At 43.4% G+C, this 27,341-nt stretch overlaps 1 protein-coding gene across 1 annotated transcript in view; it reads left to right on the plus strand.

Annotated features, from left to right (window-relative positions):
- LOC139371460 (dedicator of cytokinesis protein 3-like) overlaps positions 1 to 27,341 on the plus strand; it is a 339,147-nt gene that overhangs the window by 302,535 nt on the left and 9,271 nt on the right. Inside the window, exons 40-52 of the mRNA XM_071111887.1 lie at positions 3,895 to 4,043; positions 9,621 to 9,707; positions 9,980 to 10,084; positions 10,253 to 10,394; positions 11,094 to 11,347; positions 13,384 to 13,563; positions 15,009 to 15,092; positions 15,205 to 15,318; positions 17,588 to 17,706; positions 20,303 to 20,438; positions 21,797 to 21,878; positions 22,965 to 23,080; positions 23,548 to 23,635. Coding sequence (XP_070967988.1) covers positions 3,895 to 4,043; positions 9,621 to 9,707; positions 9,980 to 10,084; positions 10,253 to 10,394; positions 11,094 to 11,347; positions 13,384 to 13,563; positions 15,009 to 15,092; positions 15,205 to 15,318; positions 17,588 to 17,706; positions 20,303 to 20,438; positions 21,797 to 21,878; positions 22,965 to 23,080; positions 23,548 to 23,635 — 1,656 coding nt within the window. The remainder of the gene's footprint in view (positions 1 to 3,894; positions 4,044 to 9,620; positions 9,708 to 9,979; positions 10,085 to 10,252; positions 10,395 to 11,093; positions 11,348 to 13,383; positions 13,564 to 15,008; positions 15,093 to 15,204; positions 15,319 to 17,587; positions 17,707 to 20,302; positions 20,439 to 21,796; positions 21,879 to 22,964; positions 23,081 to 23,547; positions 23,636 to 27,341) is intronic.

The following is a 27,341-nucleotide window of genomic DNA, read 5'->3' on the forward strand; positions in this document are numbered from 1 at the left end:
TCAGGCTGACAACTACACAGGTAATACAACATCCACAAGCTGTGTGACATGCACCTCCAGGCTGACAACTACACAGGTATGATACTCACACACAAACCTATTCACTCACAAAGGGAAAGAGTGTACTAGCTATGGTTGCTAAGCTACCTGTAATTTACCAAAGTTACCGGAATCTTCAGTACTTTTGGTTAAAAAAAAAATGAAAATCTATGTCAATCTATGGAAAATGTGGTGGATTTATACTAGAATACTTTTTTTTTAGAAAGTTATTCATATATACACTGAACAAAAATATAAACGCAACGTGTAACAGGTCCCGTGTTTCCTGAAATAAAAGATCCCAGAAATGTGCACAGATTTGTTTTACGACCCTGTTTGTGCACCTTGTGCACAGGTGCACCTTGTGCTGGGGGACAGTAAAAGGCCACTCTAAAATGTGCAGTTTTGTCAAACAACACAATGCCGTAGATATCTCATGTTTTGGAGGAATTTTTATTTTATTTTATTTCACCTTTATTTAACCAGGTAGGCTAGTTGAGAACACCTTTATTTAACCAGGTAGGCCAGTTGAGAACACCTTTATTTAACCAGGTAGGCTAGTTGAGAACACCTTTATTTAACCAGGTAGGCTAGTTGAGAACACCTTTATTTAACCAGGTAGGATAGTTGAGAACACCTTTATTTAACCAGGTAGGCTAGTTGAGAACACCTTTATTTAACCAGGTAGGCTAGTTGAGAACAAGTTCTCATTTACAACTGCGACCTGGCCAAGATAAAGCATAGCAGTGTGAACAGACAACAACACAGAGTTCCACATGGAGTAAACAATAAACAAGTCAATAACACAGTAGAAAAGAAGAAAGAGTCTATATACATTGTGTGCAATTGGCATGCTGACTGCAGGAATGTCCACCAGAGCTGTTGCCAGATAATTCAAAGTTAATTTCTCTACCATAAACCGCCTACGTCCAACCGGCCTCACAACCGAAACATTGACAACAAATACATATTGACATAGTGAAATGTATAAAAGTTTGTAAAAAATGTATATATTCTTAATAAAGCATATTTCATGCTGAAACCCTAATATTTAACACCAATGGCATTCAAATCAAATCAAATCAAATTGTATTGGTCACATACACATGGTTAGCAGATGTTAATGCGAGTGTAGCGAAATGCTTGTGCTTCTAGTTCCGACAATGCAGTAATAACCAACGAGTAATCTAACCTATCAATTTCACAACAACTACCTTATACACACAAGTGTAAAGGAATGAGTAAGAATATGTACATAAAGATATATGAATGATGCAGATGCAAGATGCAGTAGATGATATAGAGTACAGTATATACATATGAGATGAGTAATGTAGGGTATGCAAACATTATATGAAGTGGCATTGTTTAAAGTGGCTAGTGATACATTTATTACATCAATTCCCATTATTAAAGTGGCTGGAGTTGAGTCAGTATGTTGGCAGCAGCCACTCAATGTTAGTGGTGGCTGTTTAACAGTCTGATGGCCTTGAGATAGAAGCTGTTTTTCAGTCTCTCGGTCCCTGCTTTGATGCACCTGTACTGACCTCGCCTTCTGGATGATAGCGGGGTGAATAGGCTGTGGCTCGGGTGGTTGTTGTCCTTGATGATCTTTATGTTCTTCCTGTGACATCAGGTGGTGTAGGTGTCCTGGAGGGCAGGCAGGTAGTTTGCCCCCGGTGATGCGTTGTGCAGACCTCACTACCCTCTGGAGAGCCTTACGGTTGAGGGCGGAGCAGTAGCCGTACCAGGCGGTGATACAGCCCAACAGGATGCTCTCAATTGTGCATCTGTAAAAGTATGTTAGTGCTTTTGGTGACAAGACAAATTTCTTCAGCCTCATGAGGTTAAAGAGGCGCATCCTCGCCTTCTTCACCACGCTGTCTGTGTAGGTGGACCAATTCAGTTTGTCTGTGATGTGTACGCCGAGGAACATAAAACGTACTACCCTCTCCACTACTGTTCCATCGATGTGGATAGGGGGGTGCTCCCTCTGCTGTTTCCTGAAGTCCACGATCATCTCTTGTTTTGTTGACGTTGAGTGTGAGGTTATTTTCCTGACACCACACTCCAAGGGCCCTCACCTCCTCCCTGTAGGCCGTCTCATCGTTGTTGGTAATCAAGCCTACCACTGTAGGCAAACTTGATGATTGAGTTGGAGGCGTGCGTGGCCACGCAGTCGTGGGTGAACAGGGAGTACAGGAGAGGGCTCAGAACGCACCCTTGTGGGGCCCCAGTGTTGAGGATCAGCGGGGTGGAGATGTTGTTTCCTACCCTCACCACCTGGGGGCGGCCCGTCAGGAAGTCTAGTACCTAAGTTGATGGTTTGTATTTAGGATATTGTTTTGCTATTCTATTCTTTATTTTAAAATCATATTATTTCATACATTTTATGTGTGATAAGGCGCGTGTCAAACATAGGGCCAGAGATAATTACAGACACCAGTGATAATCTGAAGTACCCCAAAAAGAACCACTAGATGTTTATTAGATTTTATTTTATTTCACCTTTATTTAACCAGGTAGGCAAGTTGAGAACAAGTTCTCATTTACAATTGCGACCTGGCCAAGATAAAGCAAAGCAGTTCGACACATACAACGACACAGAGTTACACATGGAGTAAAACAAACATACAGTCAATAGTACAGCATAAACAAGTCTATATACGATGTGAGCAAATGAGGTGAGATAAGGGAGGTAAAGGCAAAAAGGCCATGGTGGCAAAGTAAATACAATATAGCAAGTAAAACACTGGAATGGTAGATTTGCAATGGGAGAATGTGCAAAGTAGAAATAAAAATAATGGGGTGCAAAGGAGCAAAATAAATAAATAAATTAAATACAGTAGGGAAAGAGGGAGTTGTTTGGGCTAAATTATAGGTGGGCTATGTACAGGTGCAGTAATCTGTGAGCTGCTCTGACAGTTGGTGCTTAAAGCTAGTGAGGGAGATAAGTGTTTCCAGTTTCAGAGATTTTTGTAGTTCGTTCCAGTCATTGGCAGCAGAGAACTGGAAGGAGAGGCGGCCAAAGAAAGAATTGGTATTGGGGGTGACTAGAGAGATATACCTGCTGGAGCGTGTGCTACAGGTGGGAGATGCTATGGTGACCAGCGAGCTGAGATAAGGGGGGACTTTACCTAGCAGGGTCTTGTAGATGACATGGAGCCAGTGGGTTTGGCGACGAGTATGAAGCGAGGGCCAGCCAACGAGAGTGTACAGGTCGCAATGGTGGGTAGTATATGGGGCTTTGGTGACAAAACGGATTGCACTGTGATAGACTGCATCCAATTTGTTGAGTAGGGTATTGGAGGCTATTTTGTAAATGACATCGCCAAAGTCGAGGATCGGTAGGATGGTCAGTTTTGTCTTGTGATAGATTACATAAAATCCTTTCAAGATACCAAAATTCTAGTAGTTTATACCTTCCCTTTTGCAACGTTAGTACTAGCTAATATCTCTGAAATAGCATGCACTTTTAACATTGCCATGCTTGTAAAATAAGAATGTGTTCTTAACTGACTTGCCTAGTTAAATAATTGTTCAATAAATAAATAAATATTACAAATTAAAATGCTTGAGTACAGTCAATATGGCTTCATATCCACCCAACTTGAAAGGGAATGTCTAATAATTATATTTCTATAATTCTACAGAGACTGTTTTCCCCCTGCTGCTGAACTTGGAGCTGTTGTTCCCAATGAAGTACTGTATAAACTATATGTAGTAGGTACCTCTCCATTTACCCTACTGTTGTACTGGGAGCTACTGCACTGAGGGAGTTCCTGCACTACCCGGCTATATGTTGTTCCTAGTGACGTATATAAACGATATGTTTGTCTAAATGTTACTCTACAGAGGCTGCGTTCACCCTGCTGTTGTACTGGGAGCTACTGCATTGGGAAGAGAGGCCTCTAAGGGAGTTCTTACACTACCCAGCCCAGAGCGAGTGGCATCGCAAAGAAGGCCTCAGTCGCAAGGTCATCCACTACTTCAACAAGGGAAAGGTAAGTGGAATATATACTGGAAAACACAGGAAGGTCATCCACTACTTCAACAAGGACATTGTAGGTGAGAGAACACAATGAAAATCAACTGTCATCAATCGTTTCTCATAATCTAGGGTGTTCACCCATAAAAATATTAATTCATTCAAGGTTTATATGTCCATTTAATAGAACATTATGTCAGAAAAAAACAATAGTCCAACCCTCATGTCTCTATCATGTAGGGTTCAAATGTTACAAAACATTTACTCTGAGAATGTAGCATGTTTAGAGTGAATGGAACGTCATCAACATGCGGTCGCTGCTCAATAGAACTCTGTGACGCTGCTCCGTAGCAGAACGGCGCTAACTTCAGACTTCAACTGACAAGCTAACTAGTGGCTGCAGGTTCGTGAGTGAAAACATGGGCTTTTTCTAAATGAAATCCACTGAATACAAAAATAAACAGGGACTAAATATATATGTATTTACAAAGCTAAGTATAGCTTTAGCTAGTTAACAGGATAGCTAAGAGACACGATCCGCGAAGAACATCTGTTCCTGTTTTCATTCATTTCAAGTCTTTCCCTTTAAATCGCCCCTTCTCAATGTAAATTGATCGCCAATATAGGCAATGACTTTTATTTTATTTTTTATGTTTTAATAACAAATATTAACAAACAAAAGAGGAATGGTCTCATGCAAACCAGCATACATACAAACTATTTACATCGCCAGGAATCCTAAACGAACAAATCATATTCATTAATAATACAAAATGTTTGAATTGCCTTTTTGTTGTTCATTTTAGTTAAAATATTATTTAAATTAATTTATAAAGTGTAAAAAGTTTGGTTTTGAATTAGACCATTTGCATTTGTGAATATGAAATGTACCTAATATTATTAGCAGTTGAATTAAATATACTACAGCTTTATCAACGCCAGAATTTCAGAAATACAACCGTTTTTTTTGTAACAAAATTCTGTATGTCAATCCCAGAAAATATACTATATATACAGGTAAAAAAAAACGAATGAAAAATGGTCTCTTTCTCCATTCCACAGAAATCACATTTAATAGTCAATATTCAGCTTGAATCTTTCCAAAACATGTTTCACAGGATGAATTCTATGTAACATTTTAAATGAAACTTTACCTTGTTACTGATACAATATTTGTTAGCAATTTTCCATGCTTTCCCTCATTGTATATCACCATAGATATCTGACCAAAATAATCTTGCTGAGGGAGTATCACAAACAATATTTCTAATCTGTTTATTACTACATTTATCTTTGATGTTAATATTGCCAATGAATATATGTTCATGTAAATCTATGTTACTTACATCAACCACAGAGGAATTTAAAAGAAGATACAACCCCCACTTGGAATCGCATCAAAAACAATTGCATATTCCTTCCGGGTTATTGGAATTTTAAACCATATGAGAGTAGATGCCCATCCTCATTCAGTAACTGACCAAAATCATTTTATTCTCAAACCAGTTACAAAAAAAAGAGACTTGTTTTTAAATTGTATATCTTTGTTGTTCCATAGAAAGTATCTGTGGGGGGGGGGAAATTATTTATACACTAACATCCAAGCTAAAATTGCCTGCTTATGGAATTTGGCCAGTTTTACTGGGATTTTATCAACATCAAAAGCAACAATTCTAAACCACCAACAGTGTTAAATAAATAGTTAGGGAAGACATTCCAAATGCTGTTCTGGTTCTTAACATACTTCAGAATCCAATTTATTTTAAAAGTATTATTTAGAGTATTGAAATCTAAAACCTCAAGATCTCCTTGTTCTTGGGTATTGGTGAGAATATCTTTCCGTAAATAGTGAGGCTTTTTTTTCCCCATCAAATAGAATTATAAAGAATCTAAGTCCTTTACAATTTTTGGGGGGTGATTCAAGTGATAACGAGACACAAACCGATCTGGATTAGCCTTCAGCTGTGGACAATAAAACCCCTACCGTATAACGAAATATCTCTCAGCAACCAGAGGTTCAACTTCTTCTTTGTTTTCTCAATAATGGGGTTAAAGTTTAAATCACTCCTTTGTTTTTCAACCTTGCATATAACAATCCAAGATAAGTAACCTTATCTTTAATTGGGATACCATATATTTCCTGTAAAACACAATCCTTGGGTGGAAATAAGACTGACTTATCGATATTAATTTTCTACAACGAAACTAAGGAAAAGTCTTCAATACAGGAAACCTCATTCCTGTCTCTTAAAAATATGGTGGTATCATCAGCCAGTTGACATAGTTTAAATTCATTGCCAAGTGCTGAAACACCTTGAAAATTCCCTTTCTTGATATTTGAGTAACCAATAAAAATACAAATGGACTTCTTGGGCAACCCTGCCTAATACCACGGCCAATATTAAATCGTTGGGATGTCCCGTGAGCTAATTTTACAGAGCTAGTACAACCACTATATAAAGTTTGGCCTGCTTTCAAAAAGAAGTCACCAAACCCCAAAAAACATATTGCTTTGAACATAAACTCATCTTCTACAATGTCAAAAGCTTTATAAAAATCAACAAACGTAAGAAAACTATCATCAAGGATGAGGTCATTATAGTCAATCATATCTAAGATCAACCTGATGTTATTACTAATGTGTCGACATGCATAACACCAGATTGTTCTTCATCAATTATATGATGCAAGCCTTATTTCAACCTCTTAGCAAATACAAGGTCAAATCATTTCCCATTGTTATTCAACAGGCTAATGGGTCTCCAGTTGTCTATATAAAGAGTATCCTTATTAGGTTTGGGAATCAAAGTAATTACACCTTGGTTTAAGGAAGCCGGTAAATCCCCTTTTTCTATTGATTCTTGGAACATAGAATGAAAGGAATCAATTTATCATTGAATGTTTTATAAAACTCACCTTATTAAACCATAATTTCCAGGGGACCTATTGCCTTTTATCTCAATTTCAGATAACTCATCATCACTAAAATCACTGAAATCATTATCTATCTTCTTAGCAATGTTTGCTTACATTATCTAAGAAAATATCCGTATTGGAAGTTGACTGAGCTGATGTATACAGATTCTGATAAAACTGGGCAACATGCTGAGAGATTTCTTTTGAATTTTCATTGGGAGTATTATTAATCATTCATTTACATATGGAAGTCTTTTCGCCTGCCCTTTTTTTCTAAATGAAAGAAATATTCTGTATTTTTCTCTCCCTCTTCCCTCCATTTTCATCTTGATCTTACAAACGCTCCCCGGGCCTTTTCCTCGAGGATACAGTCTAACTGCCTGTGTAATGATGATAGCTCCAGTAATTCCTGATTAGTTGGTTCATTTTTTTTTTAGTATAATCCACTATTCCCTTTATGATGTCATATTCGTTCTCTCTCTTGGCACGAGCAATTTCTTTCCCCATTGAAATAGCCAAAAGCCTTATATCAAATTTCATTAGCTCTCAGTAACTTCCAAATCAAATCAAATTGTATTGGTCACATACACATGGTTAGCAGATGTTAATGTGAGTTTAGCGAAATGCTTGTGCTTCTAGTTCCTGAACGTGAAGTAATATCTAACAAGTATCTAACAACTACCTTATACACACAAGTGTAAAGGAATGAATAAGAATATGTACATAAAATATATGGATGAGCGAAGGCCGAACGGCATAAGCTAGATGCAGTAGATGGTGTAGAGTACAGTATATACATATGAGATGAGTAATGTAGGGTATGTAAACATTATATAAAGTGGCATTGTTTAAAGTGGCTAGTAATACATTTATTACATCCAATTACTAATTATTAAAGTGGCTAGAGACTTGAGTCAGTGTGTTGGCAGCAGCCACTCAATGTTAGTGGTGGCTGTTTAACAGTCTGATGGCCTTGAGATAGAAGCTGTTTTTCAGTCTCTCGGTCCCAGCTTTGATGCACCTGTACTGACCTCGACTTCTGGATGACAGCGGGGTGAACAGGCAGTGGCTCGGGTGGTTGTTGTCATAACACAATTCCAGTATTTATCAATAATTCCTGCTACTTCTTAAATACTTAATTCTCTAGTAATGTCTTATTCATTTTCCAGCCACCTTTACTAACTTTCTTTGGGTTGACAAACATATTTATCTTTATTGAGATCCCTTTGTGGTCTGTTAAAATCGATGGTTCCATCGAGACTGTATCAACCTTGTCGGCCATATCTTCAGCCAGAAATCAATACGGGATTGTATAGATACATGTTTGGTACTCCATGTAAACATTATCTTATCTTGGGTTCTTATATCTCCAAATATCTAGAACACCTAACCTTAGACATATATTCCTTATCTCACAAACAGAATTGCTGTCCTCAGGAGGCCATCTATCTAGATTATCATGAAAAAACTGTGTTAAAATCCTCACCCCATATTACTTTGGCCAATGGATATTTAGACATAATTTTACTTAGTTTCCTCTCAATGTCTCTAATAAAAAACAGTTACTTGACTTGTTATTGGAAGCATAAGTATTTACAACAATGAATTGAACGTGGTTGATTTCTACATGACTATGACATGATTATATGACCCTTAAAGTTGCCTTTTAAAATAGCGACACCTGCTGACTGATTTAGTACCAAATATCATTCTCCCATTGACACCTCCAAAACGCAGTATCTTTGGAACAGGCGTGAGTTTTCTTTCATGAAATAAAAGTCGGCGCTTAGACAGCCGAGGGTTTTGGATGTGAAAATTACGAAGGTATCAAGTTGATTTTGATTGGTCCAGCCAACGGAAACACCTCCAAACGGTACCACCTCACAACACCAAATATGGAAGAGATACAACCAAGATTGACGCAGTCTAAACTACCAACGATCACAGCAAATTAACGCCTTTATTTCATCGACACTGTCAAGAACAAGTATATTAAGGTTATAATATTGTAGAGATCTAATCTAAGGATTCGTTGTATGTCATTTATAATGACGTAGGGGCAGAAGGAAACTATGTTTTAACATTACTGTCACAGCACCCCAACAGCTTGTGAAATCACAATTATTATATATTTGTACCTTTTTATTTAACTAGGCAAGTCAGTTAAAGAACAAATTGTGATTTACAATGACGGCCTACACCGGCCAAATCCGGACGACGCCGTGCCAATTGTTCACCGCCCCCTATGGGACTCCACAATCACAGCCGGTTGTGATACAGCCTGAATTCGAACCAGGGTGTCTGTACTTGACACCTCTTGCATTGAGATGCAGTTCCTTTAGACTGCTTGCTCCACTCGGGAGCACCACAATGATGACAAAAGGTTTACCTACTAATTGTTTGCCTCATTTTGAAATGTCATCGTGTTTTTTTTCCGAGCCACTATAATGTAATTATGATGACATCTTCATCAGCGTCAATTGAGAGCGCATTGAGTAGAACGCAACAATAATTAATAAAGAGAATCTTCATGACGACATTGTGACACAACGTGAATAGCTAACCCTAAACCCTAAACCCGTGAATAGCAGTATTTGTCCCTGTTGAAAGCCAACAAATGACTGATCAATTTTCACCCTGTGATTGTTTATTTTGTGTTTCTTTTGTGTTTCTCCAGTGCTGGGAATACGGGGTGCCGTTGTGCAGAGAGCTGGCTTTCCAGTATGAGACGTTATACGACTACCAAAGCCTCAGCTGGATAAGGGTGAGTAGATGTTGTAGTCGCTGCAGATTGTGGGGCTTTTAGGCTGGGTTTCTGTATAAGCACTTTGTTGACATCTGCTGATGTAAAAAAAAAAAGGGCTTTATAAGTATATTTGATCGATTGATTGATTGATTGATTGATTGAGAAAGGTTAAGGTCGCAACCTAACTTGAGTTACCGAGCTTTTCACCTAAATACACACCGTTGATGTGAATGGGAGAATTGCACAACATGTTTATTTTGTAGAACATAATAAAGATTGTGTTTGGTCAGAAAATGGAAGCTGCTTACTATGACAGCATCATGGAGCAGCAACGTCTAGAGCCAGAGTTCTTCAGGGTGGGCTTCTACGGACGCAAGTTCCCCTTCTTCCTAAGAGTGAGTCAATCCAACTGTGTGGGGCACATCTCAAATTACAGCCTATTCCCTACCCTAGATAGTGCACTATTTCGGACCAGAGATGTATAAGGAATAAGGTGTCATTTGAGACACAATCAATGTCCTTATACTTTTGAATATTCTGGTTCTTCCATGTTGTGCCACTAGAACAAGGAGTTTGTCTGCCGCGGTCATGACTACGAACGGCTTGAAGCCTTCCAGCAAAGGATGCTGGGAGAATTCCCACAAGCCATTGCCATGCAGCACCCTAATCAACCAGACGAGGCCATCTTACAGTGTGATGCCCAGTGTATCCTTCTGAAACAAAGTGAGAATGGGAACAGAACTCTCTCTGTGTGTGTGTGTGTGTGTGTGTGTACACTGAGGAACACCTTCCTAATATTGAGTTGCACCCCCCTTTTTTGTCCTCAGAACAGCCTCAATTCGTCGGGGCAGGAACTCTACAAGGTGTCGAAAGCGTTCCCCAGGGATGCTGGCCCAAGTTGACTCCAATGATTCCCACAGTTGTGTCATGTTGGCTGAATGTCCTTTGGGTGGTGGACCATTCTTGATACACGCGGGAAACTTTTGTGAAGCGTGAAAAACCCAGCGCCGTTGCAGTTCTTGACACAAACCGGTGTGCCTGGTGCCTACTACCATACCCCGTTTAAAGGCATTTGTCTTGTCCATTCACCCTCTGAATGACACACATACACAATCCATGTCTCAATTGTCTCAAGAATTAAAAATCCTTCTTTAACCTGTCTCCTCTCCTTCATCTACACTGATTGAACTGGATTTAACAAGTGACATCAATAAGGGATCATAGCTTTCACCTGGATTCACCTGGAGTCTATGTCTGGCCAGGTTTTCTTAATGTGTTGTACACTTGGTGTATATGTATGTGTGTGTGTGGTTGAGTGATTGCATCATACTTGCTCACATGTATGTGTATACCAAATGGAAAACACACTCCCACCCATCTTTTCCTTGACGCGGTACCTCTCAGACCTGCAGATCTATGCGGTGACGCCGGTTCCGGAGAATGTCAAAATTCTCCAAATGGACCGCGTTCCAGACCGCATCAAGAGCTTCTACCGTGTTAACAACGTGCGCCGCTTTCGATACGACCGGCCCTTCCACAAAGGATCCAAAGACCGAGAGAACGAGTTCAAGAGCTTGTGGATCGAGAGGACCACGCTGATCCTCACACATCCTCTTCCTGGTATCTCCCGCTGGTTTGAGGTGGAGAAGAGAGAACTGGTGAGTGACACTACATAGCCGTGACAGTAATACTCCTCTGTAGCTCAGTTGATAGAGTATCGATTCCCCCGGAACACCCATGTGTAAAATACATGTCGTTTTTTGATTAAAGTTTCTGTGAAATGGCTTATATTACTATTAGACCTGTGTTGGTGCTTTGGTACTGCAGATGGAAAAAAGTGTTACATCTGTCTGTGATGAGGATGTAATGTAGCATGCATGAGAGCATCAGCTGTTCCCGGGACGACGCTCTTTGTAGCCGATGTGAGCAAGACCTTTAAACAGGTCAACGTTCACAAAGCCGCAGGGCCAAACGGATTACTAGGTTGTGAACTCAAAGCATGCGCGGACCAAGTGTCTTCACTGACATTTTCAACCTCTCCCTGACCGAGTCTGTAGTACCTACATGTTTCAAGCAGACAACCATAGTCTCTGTGCCCAAGAGTGCGAAGGTAACCTGCCTAAATGACTACCGCCCCGTAGCGCTCACGTCAGTAGTCCTGAAGTGTTTTGAAAGGCTGGTCATGGCTCACATCAACACAATCATCCTGGAAAACCTAGACCCTCTCCAATTGGCATACCGTCCCAACAGATCTACAGATGACGCAATCTCAATCACACTCCACACTGCCCTTTCCCACCTGGACAAAAGGAACACCTTTGTGAGAATGCTGTTCATTGACTAAGTCCTGGACTTCCTGACGGGCTGCCCCCAGGTGGTGAGGGTAGGTAACAACACATCCGCCACGCTGATCCTTAACACGGGGGTCCCTCAGGGATGCGTGCTCAGTCCCCTCCTGTACTCCCTGTTCACCCACGACTGCGTGGCCAAGCACAACTCCAACACCATCATTAAGTTTGCTGACGACACAACAGTGGTAGGCCTGACCACCGACAACTATGAGACGGTCTATAGGGAGGAGGTCAGAGACCTGGCCGTGTGGTGCCAGGACAACAACCTCTCCCTCAATGTGAGGAAGTCAAAGGAGATAATCGTGGACTACAGGAAAAGGAGACTCCAGTCATCGAAGTCGTGGACTGTTCTCTCTGCTGCCGCACGGCAAGCAGTACCGAAGTCTAGGACCAAATGGGCTCCGTAACAGCTTCTACCCTCAAGTCATGAGACTGCTGAAGAATTCATCAAATGGGCTCCTTAACAGCTTCTACCCCCAAGTCATGAGACTGCTGAAGAATTCATCAAATGGGCTCCTTAACAGCTTCTACCCCCAAGTCATGAGACTGCTGAAGAATTCATCAAATGGGCTCCTTAACAGCTTCTACCCTCAAGTCATGAGACTGCTGAAGAGTTCATCAAATGGGCTCCTTAACAGCTTCTACCCTCAAGTCATGAGACTGCTGAAGAATTCATCAAATGGGCTCCTTAACAGCTTCTACCCTCAAGTCATGAGACTGCTGAACAATTCATCAAATGGGCTCCTTAACAGCTTCTACCCCCAAGTCATGAGACTGCTGAACAATTCATCAAATGGGCTCCTTAACAGCTTCTACCCTCAAGTCATGAGACTGCTGAAGAATTAATCAAATGGGCTCCTTAACAGCTTCTACCCCCAAGTCATGAGACTGCTGAACAATTCATCAAATGGCCACCAGGACTATTTACATTGACCCCCCCTTTGTTTTTACACTGCGGCTACTCGCTGTTTATTATCCATGAATAGTAACTTTACCCCTACCTACATGTACAAATGACCTCGACTAACCTGTATCCCCACATACTGACTCGGTATATAGCCTAGTTATTGTTATTGTCATTTTGTGTTACTTTTGATTTTATTTTTATTACTTTAGTTAATTTAGTAAATATTTTATTAACTTGAACTTGTGCTGCATTTTTGGATAAGGGTTTGTAAGAATTTCTGTTGTATTCGGCGCATGTGACAAGTAAAATTTGATAACATGCAAGTTACTTGCATTGTGTTGTCCAGGTGGAAGTCCGTCCTCTGGAGAATGCCTTCTGCTTCCTCTTCCTCCTCCTCAGGTCCTGTTACAGTACTTCTGTTGTGTGTGTTGTCTAGGTGGAGGTGAGTCCTCTGGAGAATGCCATCCACGTGGTGGAGAACAAGAACCATGAGCTGCGGACCCTGATCAGCCAGTACCAACACAAGCAGCTCCATGGCAACATCAACCTGCTGTCCATGTGTCTCAATGGGGTCATTGACGCTGCCGTCAACGGGGGCATCGCCAGATACCAGGAGGTAGGTGCCACCATAGAACCAGGGGAGAGTCCTCATAAGAGTGAATTTCATAAAAATAGTCAAATATTTAACAATGTTACCTTTTTAAATAAAACTTTACTAAAATATATTCACGTCACCAAATAATTTATTAAAACACATTTTTCGTCAATGAAGGTCTACAGTAGCCTCAACAGCACTCTGTAGGGTAGCACCATGGTGTAGCCGGAGGACAGCTATCCTCCGTCCTCCTCTGGTTACATTGACTTCAATACACAACCTAGGAGGCTCATGGTTATCACCCCCTTCCATAGACATACACAGTAATTATGACAACTTCCAGAGGACGTCTTCCAACCTAGAGCTCTTGCAGCATGAACTGACATGTTGTTCACCCAATCAAATTAATCTAGTACTGAAAGTATAAGCTACAGCTAGCTAGCACTGCAGTGCATAAAATATAGTGAGTAGTTGACTCAGAGAGAGAGATAGAGAGTAGTTGATCAGTTTTTAACAAATTAATTTCTTCCAAAATTAAGGAGGAGAGAGAGAGACCTATATTTGGTTGTATTTTTTAACTTTCCCTTTCACTTAGCTAGAAAATGCTGCTAGCTAGTTTAGCCTAACCAGCACAAAGTGAGTGTGATGCTATGTTAGCTAGCTGGCTATGGCTATCCAACACTGGAACTCTTCCAAGTTTGGTTTTATTAATTTATTGCCACTGGGGCCCGCCTGTGTAACTGCTAAACTGCTTGCTGCTGACTGTACACTGTACTGCGTGATTGTAGCGGGTTTACTAATGTATTAGTTCTAGAAACTATGTTCACTATGATGTTAATACGATGACAACGATGTAGGCTGTGTGTAGCAGTTAGCGGTTATGATATGAAGGTTTGTCTTGGAAAGGTTTATTCGTCTGGTCGCAGACCGCTGGCACTGAAGTCCACAAGCAAATGGAAAAGGTGAGAGGTCATCGTGCAGATGTGAAGAAGGAATACAACGAACAAGGGATCATGCTTTTTTACGTGGTTTCTATGAAAGTGAACTGTGTGTGGTGTATTAATTTAGCCAATTCTGTTGGAAAAAAAAAATCTTAAACTGAAACAATTGGAATGAAAACCGAGATAAACATAACTGAATTTGTCCAATAAAAAACTCTGTCTTTTCAAATACAGACACATGTTGTCCTAAACCTGAAGAGTGGAGGGGGAAGCATGTAGATGATGAACAGCAGGGGTCCCAGGACTAAACCTTGAGGCATGCCTTGCTTGACAGGGGCTGGGGTGGATGAACGGCAGGGGTCCCAGGACTAAACCTTGAGGCATGCCTTGGTTGATAGGGGCTGGAGTCTCTGAAGGAACACAAAACTCTTGCTTGTTTTAGAATATACTTTGGGGGGTATTTTCTTTGATATACCGTCCCCTTACATCCCGTATGTCTGTCTGTCTTGTCTCTCCCTCAACCAGGCCTTCTTTGATACGGAGTACATCAGCAGCCACCCAGAAGACACAGAGAAGATCACTGCCCTCAAAGACCTCATGCAGGAACAGGTACAGTCTTGGTCTGTCTGTATCTTATCTGTCTGTATCTTAATGTTAAGATCAAATTAAAACGTGGCAATAAACTGAAACTCACTGAAGCTGTTGCTGTCTGCTGTTGTAGGTTTACATCCTGGGGGCGGGGCTTGCGGTCCATGACAAGCTGGTGCACCCTGAAATGCGTCCCCTGCACAAGAAGCTGATAGATCAGTTCCAGATGATGAGGAGCAGTCTCTATGTGAGTGGCTTTTTCAGCAGTCTCTATGTGAATGGATTTTTTTCAGCAGTCTCTCAAGATGTGTCCTTTGAGCCTTATCCACTTCTGTCTGGTGAAGTTGTTGCTAGACGTAACTTCAGTCAGATATTCAATCATACACATAAATCTCCAGAGAGCGTTTTCCGCACTACTTGCCGGATGGAGGGATGCTGATAAGTGGTTTAGGAACCGGCAGTCCCATGCTGTGACCCGGTTATTGCTGACGGCATAACAGGCTCAGAAATCATTCAGTACAGGTAGCCGGACTGACACTTTCTACATCTAGACTAGGGTCAACTCCACTTTCTACATCTAGACTAGGGTCAACTCCATTTTATACATCTAGACTAGGGTCAACTCCACTTTCTACATCTAGACTAGGGTCAACTCCACTTTCTACATCTAGACTAGAGTCAACTCCACTTTCTACATCTAGACTAGAGTCAACTCCACTTTCTACATCTAGACTAGGGTCAACTCCAATTTCTACATATAGACTAGGGTCAACTCCACTTTCTACATCTAGACTAGGGTCAACTCCACTTTCTACATCTAGACTAGGGTCAACTCCACTTTCTACATATAGACTAGGGTCAACTCCACTTTCTACATCTAGACTAGGGTCAACTCCACTTTCTACATCTAGACTAGGGTCAACTCCACTTTCTACATCTAGACTAGGGTCAACTCCACTTTCTACATCTAGACTAGGGTCAACTCCACTTTCTACATCTAGACTAGGGTGAACTCCACTTTCTACATCTAGACTAGGGTCAACTCCACTTTCTACATCTAGACTAGGGTCAACTCCACTTTCTACATCAAGACTAGGGTCATCTCCACTTTCTACATCTAGACTAGGGTCAACTCCACTTTCTACATCTAGACAAGTTCCACAGACATGTGACTAACAGAAATTGAATATTGTTTCCCTGAACAAAGGGGGGGTTAAAGTCAAAAGTAACAGTCAGTATCTGGTGTGGCCACCAGCTGCAGTGCATCTCCTCCTCATGGACTGCACCAGATTTGCCAGTTATTGCTGTGAGATGTTACCCCACTCTTCCACCAAGGCACCTGCAAGTTCCCAGACATTTTGGGGGGGAATGTCCCTAGCCCTCACCCTCCGATCCAACAGGTCCCAGGTGTGCTCAATGGTGTTGAGATCACGGCTCTTCGCTGACCATGGCAGAACACTGACATTGCTGTCTTGCAGGAAATCACGCACAGAACGAGCAGTATGGCTGGTGGCATTGTCATGCTGGAGGGTCATTGTCATGCTGGAGCATCACGTCATGAGCCTGCAGGAAGGGTACCACCACATGAGGGAGGAAGATTTCTTCCCTGTAACACACAGCGTTGAGATTGCCTGCAATGGCAACAAGCTCAGTCCGATGATTCTGTGACACAACGCCCCAGACCATGACGGACCCTCCACCTCCAAATCGATCCTGCTGTAACGCTCATTGCTTCGACGTTAAAAGCGAATCCGACCATCACCCCTGGTGAGACAAAAACGCAACTCATCAGTGAAGTCCTGTCTCATCAGCCAGTCCTGCCTGGTCCAACGACGGTGGGTTTGTGCCCATAGGCGACGTTGTTGCTGGTGATGTCTTACAACAGGCCTACAAGCCCTCAGTCCAGCCTCTCTCAGCCTATTGCCGACAGTCTGAGCACTGATGGAGGGATTGTGCGTTCCTGGTGTAACTCGGGCAGTTGTTGTTGCCATCCTGTACCTGTCCCGCAGGTGTGATGTTCAGATGTACCGATCCTGTGCAGGTGTTGTTACACGTGGTCTGCCACTGTGAGGACGATCAGCTGTCCGTCCTGTCTCCCTGTAGCGCTGTCTTAGGCGTCTCACAGTACAGACATTGCAATTTATTGCCCTAGCCACATCTGCAGTCTTCATGCCTCCTTGCAGCATGTCTAAGACACGTTCACGCAGATGAGCAGGGACCCTGGAATTCTTTATTTTGGTGTTTTTCAGAGTCAGTAGAAAGGCCTCTTTAGTGTCCTAAGTTTTCATAACTATGACCTTCATTGCCTACCGTCTGTAAGCTATTAGTGTCTTAACGACCGTTGTTCCACAGGTGCATGTTCACTAATTGTTTATGGTTCATTGAACAAGCATGGGAAACAGTGTTTAAACCCTTTACAATGAAGAGCTGTGAAGTTATTTGGATTTTTACGAATTATCTTTGAAAGACAGGGTCCTGAAAAAGGGACGTTTATTTAGTGTTTTCTCTCTCTACAGGGTCTGCCGGGACTGGACAAGCTGAGTCCTGCCTGTTCTAGTGTCAGCACCACAAGAGGCATCCTGGCTACGCACAGCCCCATGAGCCCCGACAGCTTCAAACTCATTCACAGGCACAGGTGAGGCATACACACAGAGATATGGTCACACACACACACACACAGAGATATGGTCACACACACACACACAGATTTATGGTCACACACACACACACACAGATATGGTCACACACACACACAGAGATATGGTCACACACACACACAGATATATGGTCACACACACACAGAGATATGGTCACACACACACACACAGATATATGGTCACACACACACACACACACAGAGATATGGTCACACACACACACACAGAGATATGGTCACACACACACACACACACACACACACAGATATGGTCACACACACACACAGAGCGATATGGTCACACACACACACACCGAGATATGGTCACACACACACACACACAGATATGGTCACACACACACACACAGATATGGTCACACACACACACACAGAGATATGGTCACACACACACACACGGAGATATGGTCACACACACACACACACACACACACACACACAGAGAGATATGGTCACACACACACACAGAGAAATGGTCACACACGGAGATATGGTCACACACACACACACACACACACACACACAGAGATATGGTCACACACACACACACAGAGATATGGTCACACACGGAGATATGGTCACACACACACACACACACAGATATGGTCACACACACACACACACACAGAGATATGGTCACACACACACACACACACAGAGATATGGTCACACACACACACACAGAGATATGGTCACACACACACACACAGAGAGATATGGTCACACACACACACACAGATATGGTCACACACACACACACAGATATATGGTCACACACACACACAGAGATATGGTCACACACACACAGGTATGGTCACACACACACACACACACAGATATGGTCACACACACACACACGGAGATATGGTCACACACACACAGATATGGTCACACACACACACACACACACAGATATGGTCTCACACACACACACAGAGATATGGTCACACACACACACAGAGATATGGTCACACACACACACACACACATAGATATGGTCACACACACACACACAGAGAGATATGGTCACACACACACACACAGAGATATGGTCACACACACACAGATATGGTCACACACACACACACAGATATGGTCACACACACACACACAGATATGGTCACACACACACACACAGATATGGTCACACACACACACACAGATATGGTCACACACACACACACAGATATGGTCACACACACACACAGATATGGTCACACACACACAGATATGGTCACACACACACACACACAGAGATATGGTCACACACACACAGAGATATGGTCACACACACACACACAGATATGGTCACACACACACACACACAGATATGGTCACACACACACACACACACACATATATGGTCACACACACACACAGATATGGTCACACACACACACAGAGAGATATGGTCACACACACACACACGGAGATATGGTCACACACAGATATGGTCACACACACACACAGATATGGTCACACACACACACACAGATATGGTCACACACACACACACACACACACAGATATGGTCACACACACACACAGATATGGTCACACACACAGATATGGTCACACACACACACACACACACACAGATATGGTCACACACACACACGGAGATATGGTCACACACAGATATGGTCACACACACACACAGATATGGTCACACACACACACGGAGATATGGTCACACACAGATATGGTCACACACACACACACACACAGATATGGTCACACACACACACAGAGATATGGTCACACACACACACACACACACAGATATGGTCACACACACACACACAGATATGGTTACACACACACAGAGATATGGTCACACACACACACACAGAGATATGGTCACACACACACACAGATATATGGTCACACACACACAGAGATATGGTCACACACACACACACAGATATATGGTCACACACACACGCAGGCATGCATACAATTGCCTTCCTCTACCACAGGTGATTTCAGTGCTCTCACGAGTCACGGCACAAATCTTCCTCCAACCCCTCCCCAACCTTTCCTCCCTCCCTCCCACCCCTCTCCAACCTTCCCTCCCTCCCTCCCTCCCTCCCTCCCTCCCTCCCTCCCTCCCTCCCTCCCTCCAACCCCTCCCCAACCTTTCCTCCCTCCCTCCCACCCCTCTCCAACCTTCCCTCCCTCCCTCCCTCCCTCCCTCGCTCCCTCCCTCCCTCCCTCCAACCCCTCCCCAACCTTTCCTCCCTCCCTCCCACCCCTCTCCAACCCTCCCTCCCTCCCTCCCTCCCTCCCTCCCTCCCTCCCTCCCTCCCTCCCTCCCTCCCTCCCTCCCTCCCTCCCTCCCTCCCAACCGTTCCTCCCTCCCTCCCACCCCTCTCCAACCTTCCCTCCCTCCCTCCCTCCCTCCCTCCCTCCCTCCCTCCCTCCAACCCATCCCCAACCTTTCCTCACCCCTCTCTTCACCCCTCACTCCCCCCTCCACAACCCTCCCTCTCCATTCTCCCTCTCCTCTCCTCTCCCCTCCCCCCCCCCCCCCTCTCTCTCTCTCTCTCTCCCCCAGTCCACTGAATCTGCTGGGGTCTATCCGCCAGTCGTCCTCCTCACTGTCCTCTCACACCTCCAGCGAGACGGGTAACCTGGTGATCCTGACGGACAGCGTGGTGATGGAACACCCCGAGGACGTCTACCGTATGCAGGTCTGTCTCTGCACCAGGGCAGTGCCTGCTGTACCCGCTGTACCATACCCACTGTACCCACCTCACTGCACCGTACCCACCTCACTGTACCCACCTCACTGTACCTAACCCACCTCACTGCACCGTACCCACTGTACCCACCTCACTGCAGCCACCTCACTGTACCGTACCCACTGTACCCACCTCACTGTACTCTACCCACTGTACCCACCTCACTGTACCTAACCCACCTCACTCTACCTAACCCACCTCACTGTACTCTACATACTGTACCCACCTCACTGTACCCACCTCACTGCAGCCACCTCACTGTACTATACTCACTGTACCCACCTCACTGTACCATACCCACTGTACCCACCTCACTGTACTCTACCCACTGTACCCACCTCACTGTACCTAACCCACCTCACTGTACCTAACCCACCTCACTGTACCTAACCCACCTCACTGTACTCTACATACTGTACCCACCTCACTGTACCCACCTCACTGTACCGTATCCACTGTACCCACCTCACTGTACTCTACCCACTGTACCCACCTCACTGTACCGTACCCACTGTACCCACCTCACTGTACTCTACCCACTGTACCCACCTCACTGTACCTAACCCACCTCACTGTACCTAACCCACCTCACTGTACTCTACATACTGTACCCACCTCACTGTACTCTACATACTGTACCCACCTCACTGTACCCACCTCACTGTACTCTACATACTGTACCCACCTCACTGTACCCACCTCACTGTACCCACCTCACTGTACTCTACATACTGTACCCACCTCACTGTACTCTACATACTGTACCCACCTCACTGTACCCACCTCACTGTACCCACCTCACTGTACCCACCTCACTGTACTCTACATACTGTACCCACCTCACTGTACTCTACATACTGTACCCACCTCACTGTACCCACCTCACTGTACTCTACATACTGTACCCACCTCACTGTACTGTACTCACTGTACCCACCTCACTGTACTCTACCCACTGTACCCACCTCACTGTACTCTACCCACTGTACCCACCTCACTGTACCCACCTCACTGTACTGTACCCACCTCACTGTACCCACCTCACTGTACTATACCCACTGTACCCACCTCACTGTACTCTACCCACTGTACCCACCTCACTGTACTGTACCTCATGGCTCATTTACTGTAAATAATCTGGTTTCTGGTTTATTTACTGTAAATAATCTGTTTTCTGGTTTATTTACTGTAAATAATCTGGTTTCTGGCTCATTTACTGTAAATAATCTGGTTCATGGCCTATTTACTGTAAATAATCTGGTTTCTGGCTCATTTACTGTAAGTATATTTTCTCTTTCTTGTCTCAGCCCAGTCCTTCGTCCTCCAGTCTGAGCTCCACCCACTCAGCTCCGTCCCAGATGATGAACTCTGCCCCCAACAGTATCAGAGGTAGGTTGTCTACTGTAGTCAGATCTTACTAGCAATGGGTTCAAACCCCTTCTTTGTGTGGCTAGTTTCGATGCTCTGATCTCTGTCTAGTTGTGATGCTGTGTTCCTCTCTGTCTCCTCTCAGTATCTCTGTCTCCTCTCAGTATCTCTGTCTCCTCTCAGTATCTCTGTCTAGTTGTGATGTTCTCTTCCTCTCTGTCTCCTCTCAGTATCTCTGTCTCCTCTCAGTATCTCTGTCTCCTCTGAGTATCTCTGTCTCCTCGCAGTGTCTCTGTCTCCTCTCAGTATCTCTCTCCTCTCAGTATCTCTGTCTCCTCTCAGTATCTCTGTCTCCTCTCAGTATCTCTGTCTCCTCTCAGTATCTCTGTCTAGTTGTGATGCTGTGTTCCTCTCTGTCTCCTCTCAGTATCTCTGTCTCCTCTCAGTATCTCTGTCTAGTTGTGATGCTGTGTTCCTCTCTTTCTCCTCTCAGTATCTCTGTCTAGTTGTGATGCTGTGTTCCTCTCTGTGTTCTCTCAGTATCTCTGTCTCCTCTCAGTATCTCTGTCTCCTCTCAGTATCTCTGTCTCCTCTCAGTATCTCTGTCTAGTTGTGATGCTGTGTTCCTCTCTGTCTCCTCTCAGTATCTCTGTCTCCTCTCAGTATCTCTGTCTCCTCTCAGTATCTCTGTCTAGTTGTGATGCTGTGTTCCTCTCTGTCTCCTCTCAGTATCTCTGTCTAGTTGTGATGCTGTGTTCCTCTCTGTCTCCTCTCAGTATCTCTGTCTAGTTGTGATGCTGTGTTCCTCTCTGTGTTCTCTCAGTATCTCTGTCTCCTCTCAGTATCTCTGTGTAGTTGTGATGCTGTGTTCGTCTCTGTCTCCTCTCAGTATCTCTGTCTCCTCTCAGTATCTTTGTCTAGTTCTGATGCTGTGTTCCTCTCTGTCTCCTCTCAGTATCTCTGTCTAGTTGTGATGCTGTGTTCCTCTCTGTCTCCTCTCAGTATCTCTGTCTAGTTGTGATGCTGTGTTCCTCTCTGTCTCCTCTCAGTATCTCTGTCTAATTTCGATGCTCTGTTCCTCTCTGTGTCCTCTGCCCTCTGTGGTAGGCTCCCCGTCGCTGCCAGAAAAATACAGACACAACCGTGAGATGTTGATGCTGCTGCCTCTGCACCGTGAAAGACCCAGCTCCACTATGTACCCCAACATCACTGAGAACGGACAGGTACAGCTACTGTTGGCCTGGCCCACGCTTCTCCGTTTCGCTTCAATCTCTATCTTCTCTGGGCCCTTATCCACAAAGAATCCTCAGAGTATTAGTGCTGATCTAGGATCAGTTTCTCTCTTTCAGATCATAATCAGTATGATTATATGGGCAGATCCTAGGTCAGTACTTCTTCTACTCTGCTTCAATCACTATCTCTTTAGATCTTCTTATTGGAATGTAATGAAGTACTTCCTGGTACTGCCAGAGTAGGATGACCCTCATCTCTGGGTCTGGTACCTCACTTTATGTTCTTCCTGTTCCTGCTTGCTTTTTTTAGGCCAGGTAATTGTAAAAAAAAATAAAAAATAAAAAAAATAAAGCAACTATTTGTGACAACTGCTGATGTAAAACAAAAAGAAAGGGCTTTATAAATACCTTTTGATTTAGTTCATTGATTGGTTGATGTGTCTTTTCTGTGTCTCCAGCCAACTAACTTCCAGCGAGCGTTGTTCCACCAGGTGATTGGTCCGTGCAAGCCCTGTAGCGACCCTAACCTGTCCGTAGCGGAGAAAGGTACTGTTGTCCTGTCTGTCCTCAGCTTATTGCCCTTCAGTCTGACCTTGAGTCTGTTGCGTTAGACTTACAGAACTTGGCTTATATATATATATAAAAAAAGGGACATCGCTGCGTACGTCTGATGAAAGTCTGTAAGTAGTTTTGTTGCTGCGTTGACTAAAAGTATAAATTCATGAGTGCAGACATTCTGTCAGTCTCTCTGTCTGTAATCCTTCACCACACACCTTCCATCTCTTCTGTCTGTAATACTTCATCACACACCTTCCATCTCTTCTGTCTGTAATACTTCATCACACACCTTCCATCTCTTCTGTCTGTAATCCTTCACCACACACCTTCCATCTCTTCTGTCAGTAATACGTCATCACACACCTTCCATCTCTTCTGTCTGTAATACTTCAACACACACCTTCCATCTCTTCTGTCTGTAGTACTTCACCACACACCTTCCATCTCTTCTGTCTGTAATACTTCATCACACACCTTCCATCTCTTCTGTCTGTAATACTTCACCACACACCTTCCATCTCTTCTGTCTGTAATACTTCATCACACACCTTCCATCTCTTCTGTCTGTAATACTTCATCACACACCTTCCATCTCTTCTGTCTGTAATACTTCATCACACACCTTCCATCTCTTCTGTCTGTAATACTTCATCACACACCTTCCATCTCTTCTGTCTGTAATACTTCATCACACACCTTCCATCTCTTCTGTCTGTAATACTTCATCACACACCTTCCATCTCTTCTGTCTGTAATACTTCACCACACACCTTCCATCTCTTCTGTCTGTCTGTAATACTTCACCACACACCTTCCATCTCTTCTGTCTGTAATACTTCACCACACACCTTCCATCTCTTCTGTCTGTAATACTTCACCACACACCTTCCATCTCTTCTGTCAGTAATACTTCACCACACACCTTCCATCTCTTCTGTCTGTCTGTAATACTTCACCACACACCTTCCATCTCTTCTGTCTGTAATCCTTCACCACACACCTTCCATCTCTTCTGTCTGTAATACTTCATCACACACCTTCCATCTCTTCTGTCTGTAATACTTCACCACACACCTTCCATCTCTTCTGTCTGTAATCCTTCACCACACACCTTCCATCTCTTCTGTCAGTAATACGTCATCACACACCTTCCATCTCTTCTGTCTGTAATACTTCAACACACACCTTCCATCTCTTCTGTCTGTAGTACTTCACCACACACCTTCCATCTCTTCTGTCAGTAATCCTTCACCACACACCTTCCATCTCTTCTGTCTGTAATACTTCATCACACACCTTCCATCTCTTCTGTCTGTAATACTTCATCACACACCTTCCATCTCTTCTGTCTGTAATACTTCATCACACACCTTCCATCTCTTCTGTCTGTAATACTTCACCACACACCTTCCATCTCTTCTGTCTGTCTGTAATACTTCACCACACACCTTCCATCTCTTCTGTCTGTAATACTTCACCACACACCTTCCATCTCTTCTGTCTGTAATACTTCACCACACACCTTCCATCTCTTCTGTCAGTAATACTTCACCACACACCTTCCATCTCTTCTGTCTGTCTGTAATACTTCACCACACACCTTCCATCTCTTCTGTCTGTAATCCTTCACCACACACCTTCCATCTCTTCTGTCTGTAATACTTCATCACACACCTTCCATCTCTTCTGTCTGTAATACTTCACCACACACCTTCCATCTCTTCTGTCTGTAATCCTTCACCACACACCTTCCATCTCTTCTGTCAGTAATACGTCATCACACACCTTCCATCTCTTCTGTCTGTAATACTTCAACACACACCTTCCATCTCTTCTGTCTGTAGTACTTCACCACACACCTTCCATCTCTTCTGTCAGTAATACTTCACCACACACCTTCCATCTCTTCTGTCTGTAATCCTTCATCACACACCTTCCATCTCTTCTGTCTGTAATACTTCACCACACACCTTCCATCTCTTCTGTCTGTAATACTTCACCACACACCTTCCATCTCTTCTGTCTGTAATACTTCACCACACACCTTCCATCTCTTCTGTCTGTAATACTTCACCACACACCTTCCATCTCTTCTGTCAGTAATACGTCATCACACACCTTCCATCTCTTCTGTCTGTAAAACTTCAACACACACCTTCCATCTCTTCTGTCTGTAATACTTCACCACACACCTTCCATCTCTTCTGTCAGTAATACTTCACCACACACCTTCCATCTCTTCTGTCTGTAATACTTCATCACACACCTTCCATCTCTTCTTTCTGTAATCCTTCACCACACACCTTCCATCTCTTCTGTCTGTAATACTTCACCACACACCTTCCATCTCTTCTGTCTGTAATCCTTCACCACACACCTTCCATCTCTTCTGTCTGTAATACTTCATCACACACCTTCCATCTCTTCTGTCTGTAATACTTCATCACACACCTTCCATCTCTTCTGTCTGTAATACTTCATCACACACCTTCCATCTCTTCTGTCTGTAATACTTCACCACACACCTTCCATCTCTTCTGTCTGTCTGTAATACTTCACCACACACCTTCCATCTCTTCTGTCTGTAATACTTCACCACACACCTTCCATCTCTTCTGTCTGTAATACTTCACCACACACCTTCCATCTCTTCTGTCAGTAATACTTCACCACACACCTTCCATCTCTTCTGTCTGTCTGTAATACTTCACCACACACCTTCCATCTCTTCTGTCTGTAATCCTTCACCACACACCTTCCATCTCTTCTGTCTGTAATACTTCACCACACACCTTCCATCTCTTCTGTCTGTAATACTTCACCACACACCTTCCATCTCTTCTGTCTGTAATACTTCACCACACACCTTCCATCTCTTCTGTCAGTAATACGTCATCACACACCTTCCATCTCTTCTGTCTGTAATACTTCAACACACACCTTCCATCTCTTCTGTCTGTAATACTTCACCACACACCTTCCATCTCTTCTGTCAGTAATACTTCACCACACACCTTCCATCTCTTCTGTCTGTAATACTTCATCACACACCTTCCATCTCTTCTGTCTGTAATCCTTCACCACACACCTTCCATCTCTTCTGTCTGTAATACTTCACCACACACCTTCCATCTCTTCTGTCTGTAATACTTCACCACACACCTTCCATCTCTTCTGTCTGTAATACTTCACCACACACCTTCCATCTCTTCTGTCTGTAATACTTCACCACACACCTTCCATCTCTTCTGTCTGTAATCCTTCACCACACACCTTCCATCTCTTCTGTCTATAATACTTCACCACACACCTTCCATCTCTTCTGTCTGTCTGTAATACGTCATCACACACCTTCCATCTCTTCTGTCTGTAATACTTCACCACACACCTTCCATCTCTTCTGTCTGTAATCCTTCACCACACACCTTCCATCTCTTCTGTCTGTAATACTTCACCACACACCTTCCATCTCTTCTGTCTGTCTGTAATACTTCACCACACACCTTCCATCTCTTCTGTCTGTAATACTTCATCACACACCTTCCATCTCTTCTGTCAGTAATACTTCACCACACACCTTCCATCTCTTCTGTCTGTAATCCTTCATCACACACCTTCCATCTCTTCTGTCTGTAATACTTCACCACACACCTTCCATCTCTTCTGTCTGTAATACTTCACCACACACCTTCCA

The sequence above is a fragment of the Oncorhynchus clarkii genome, chromosome 17, assembly GCF_045791955.1.
Source record: "Oncorhynchus clarkii lewisi isolate Uvic-CL-2024 chromosome 17, UVic_Ocla_1.0, whole genome shotgun sequence".
NCBI lineage: Eukaryota > Metazoa > Chordata > Actinopteri > Salmoniformes > Salmonidae > Oncorhynchus > Oncorhynchus clarkii.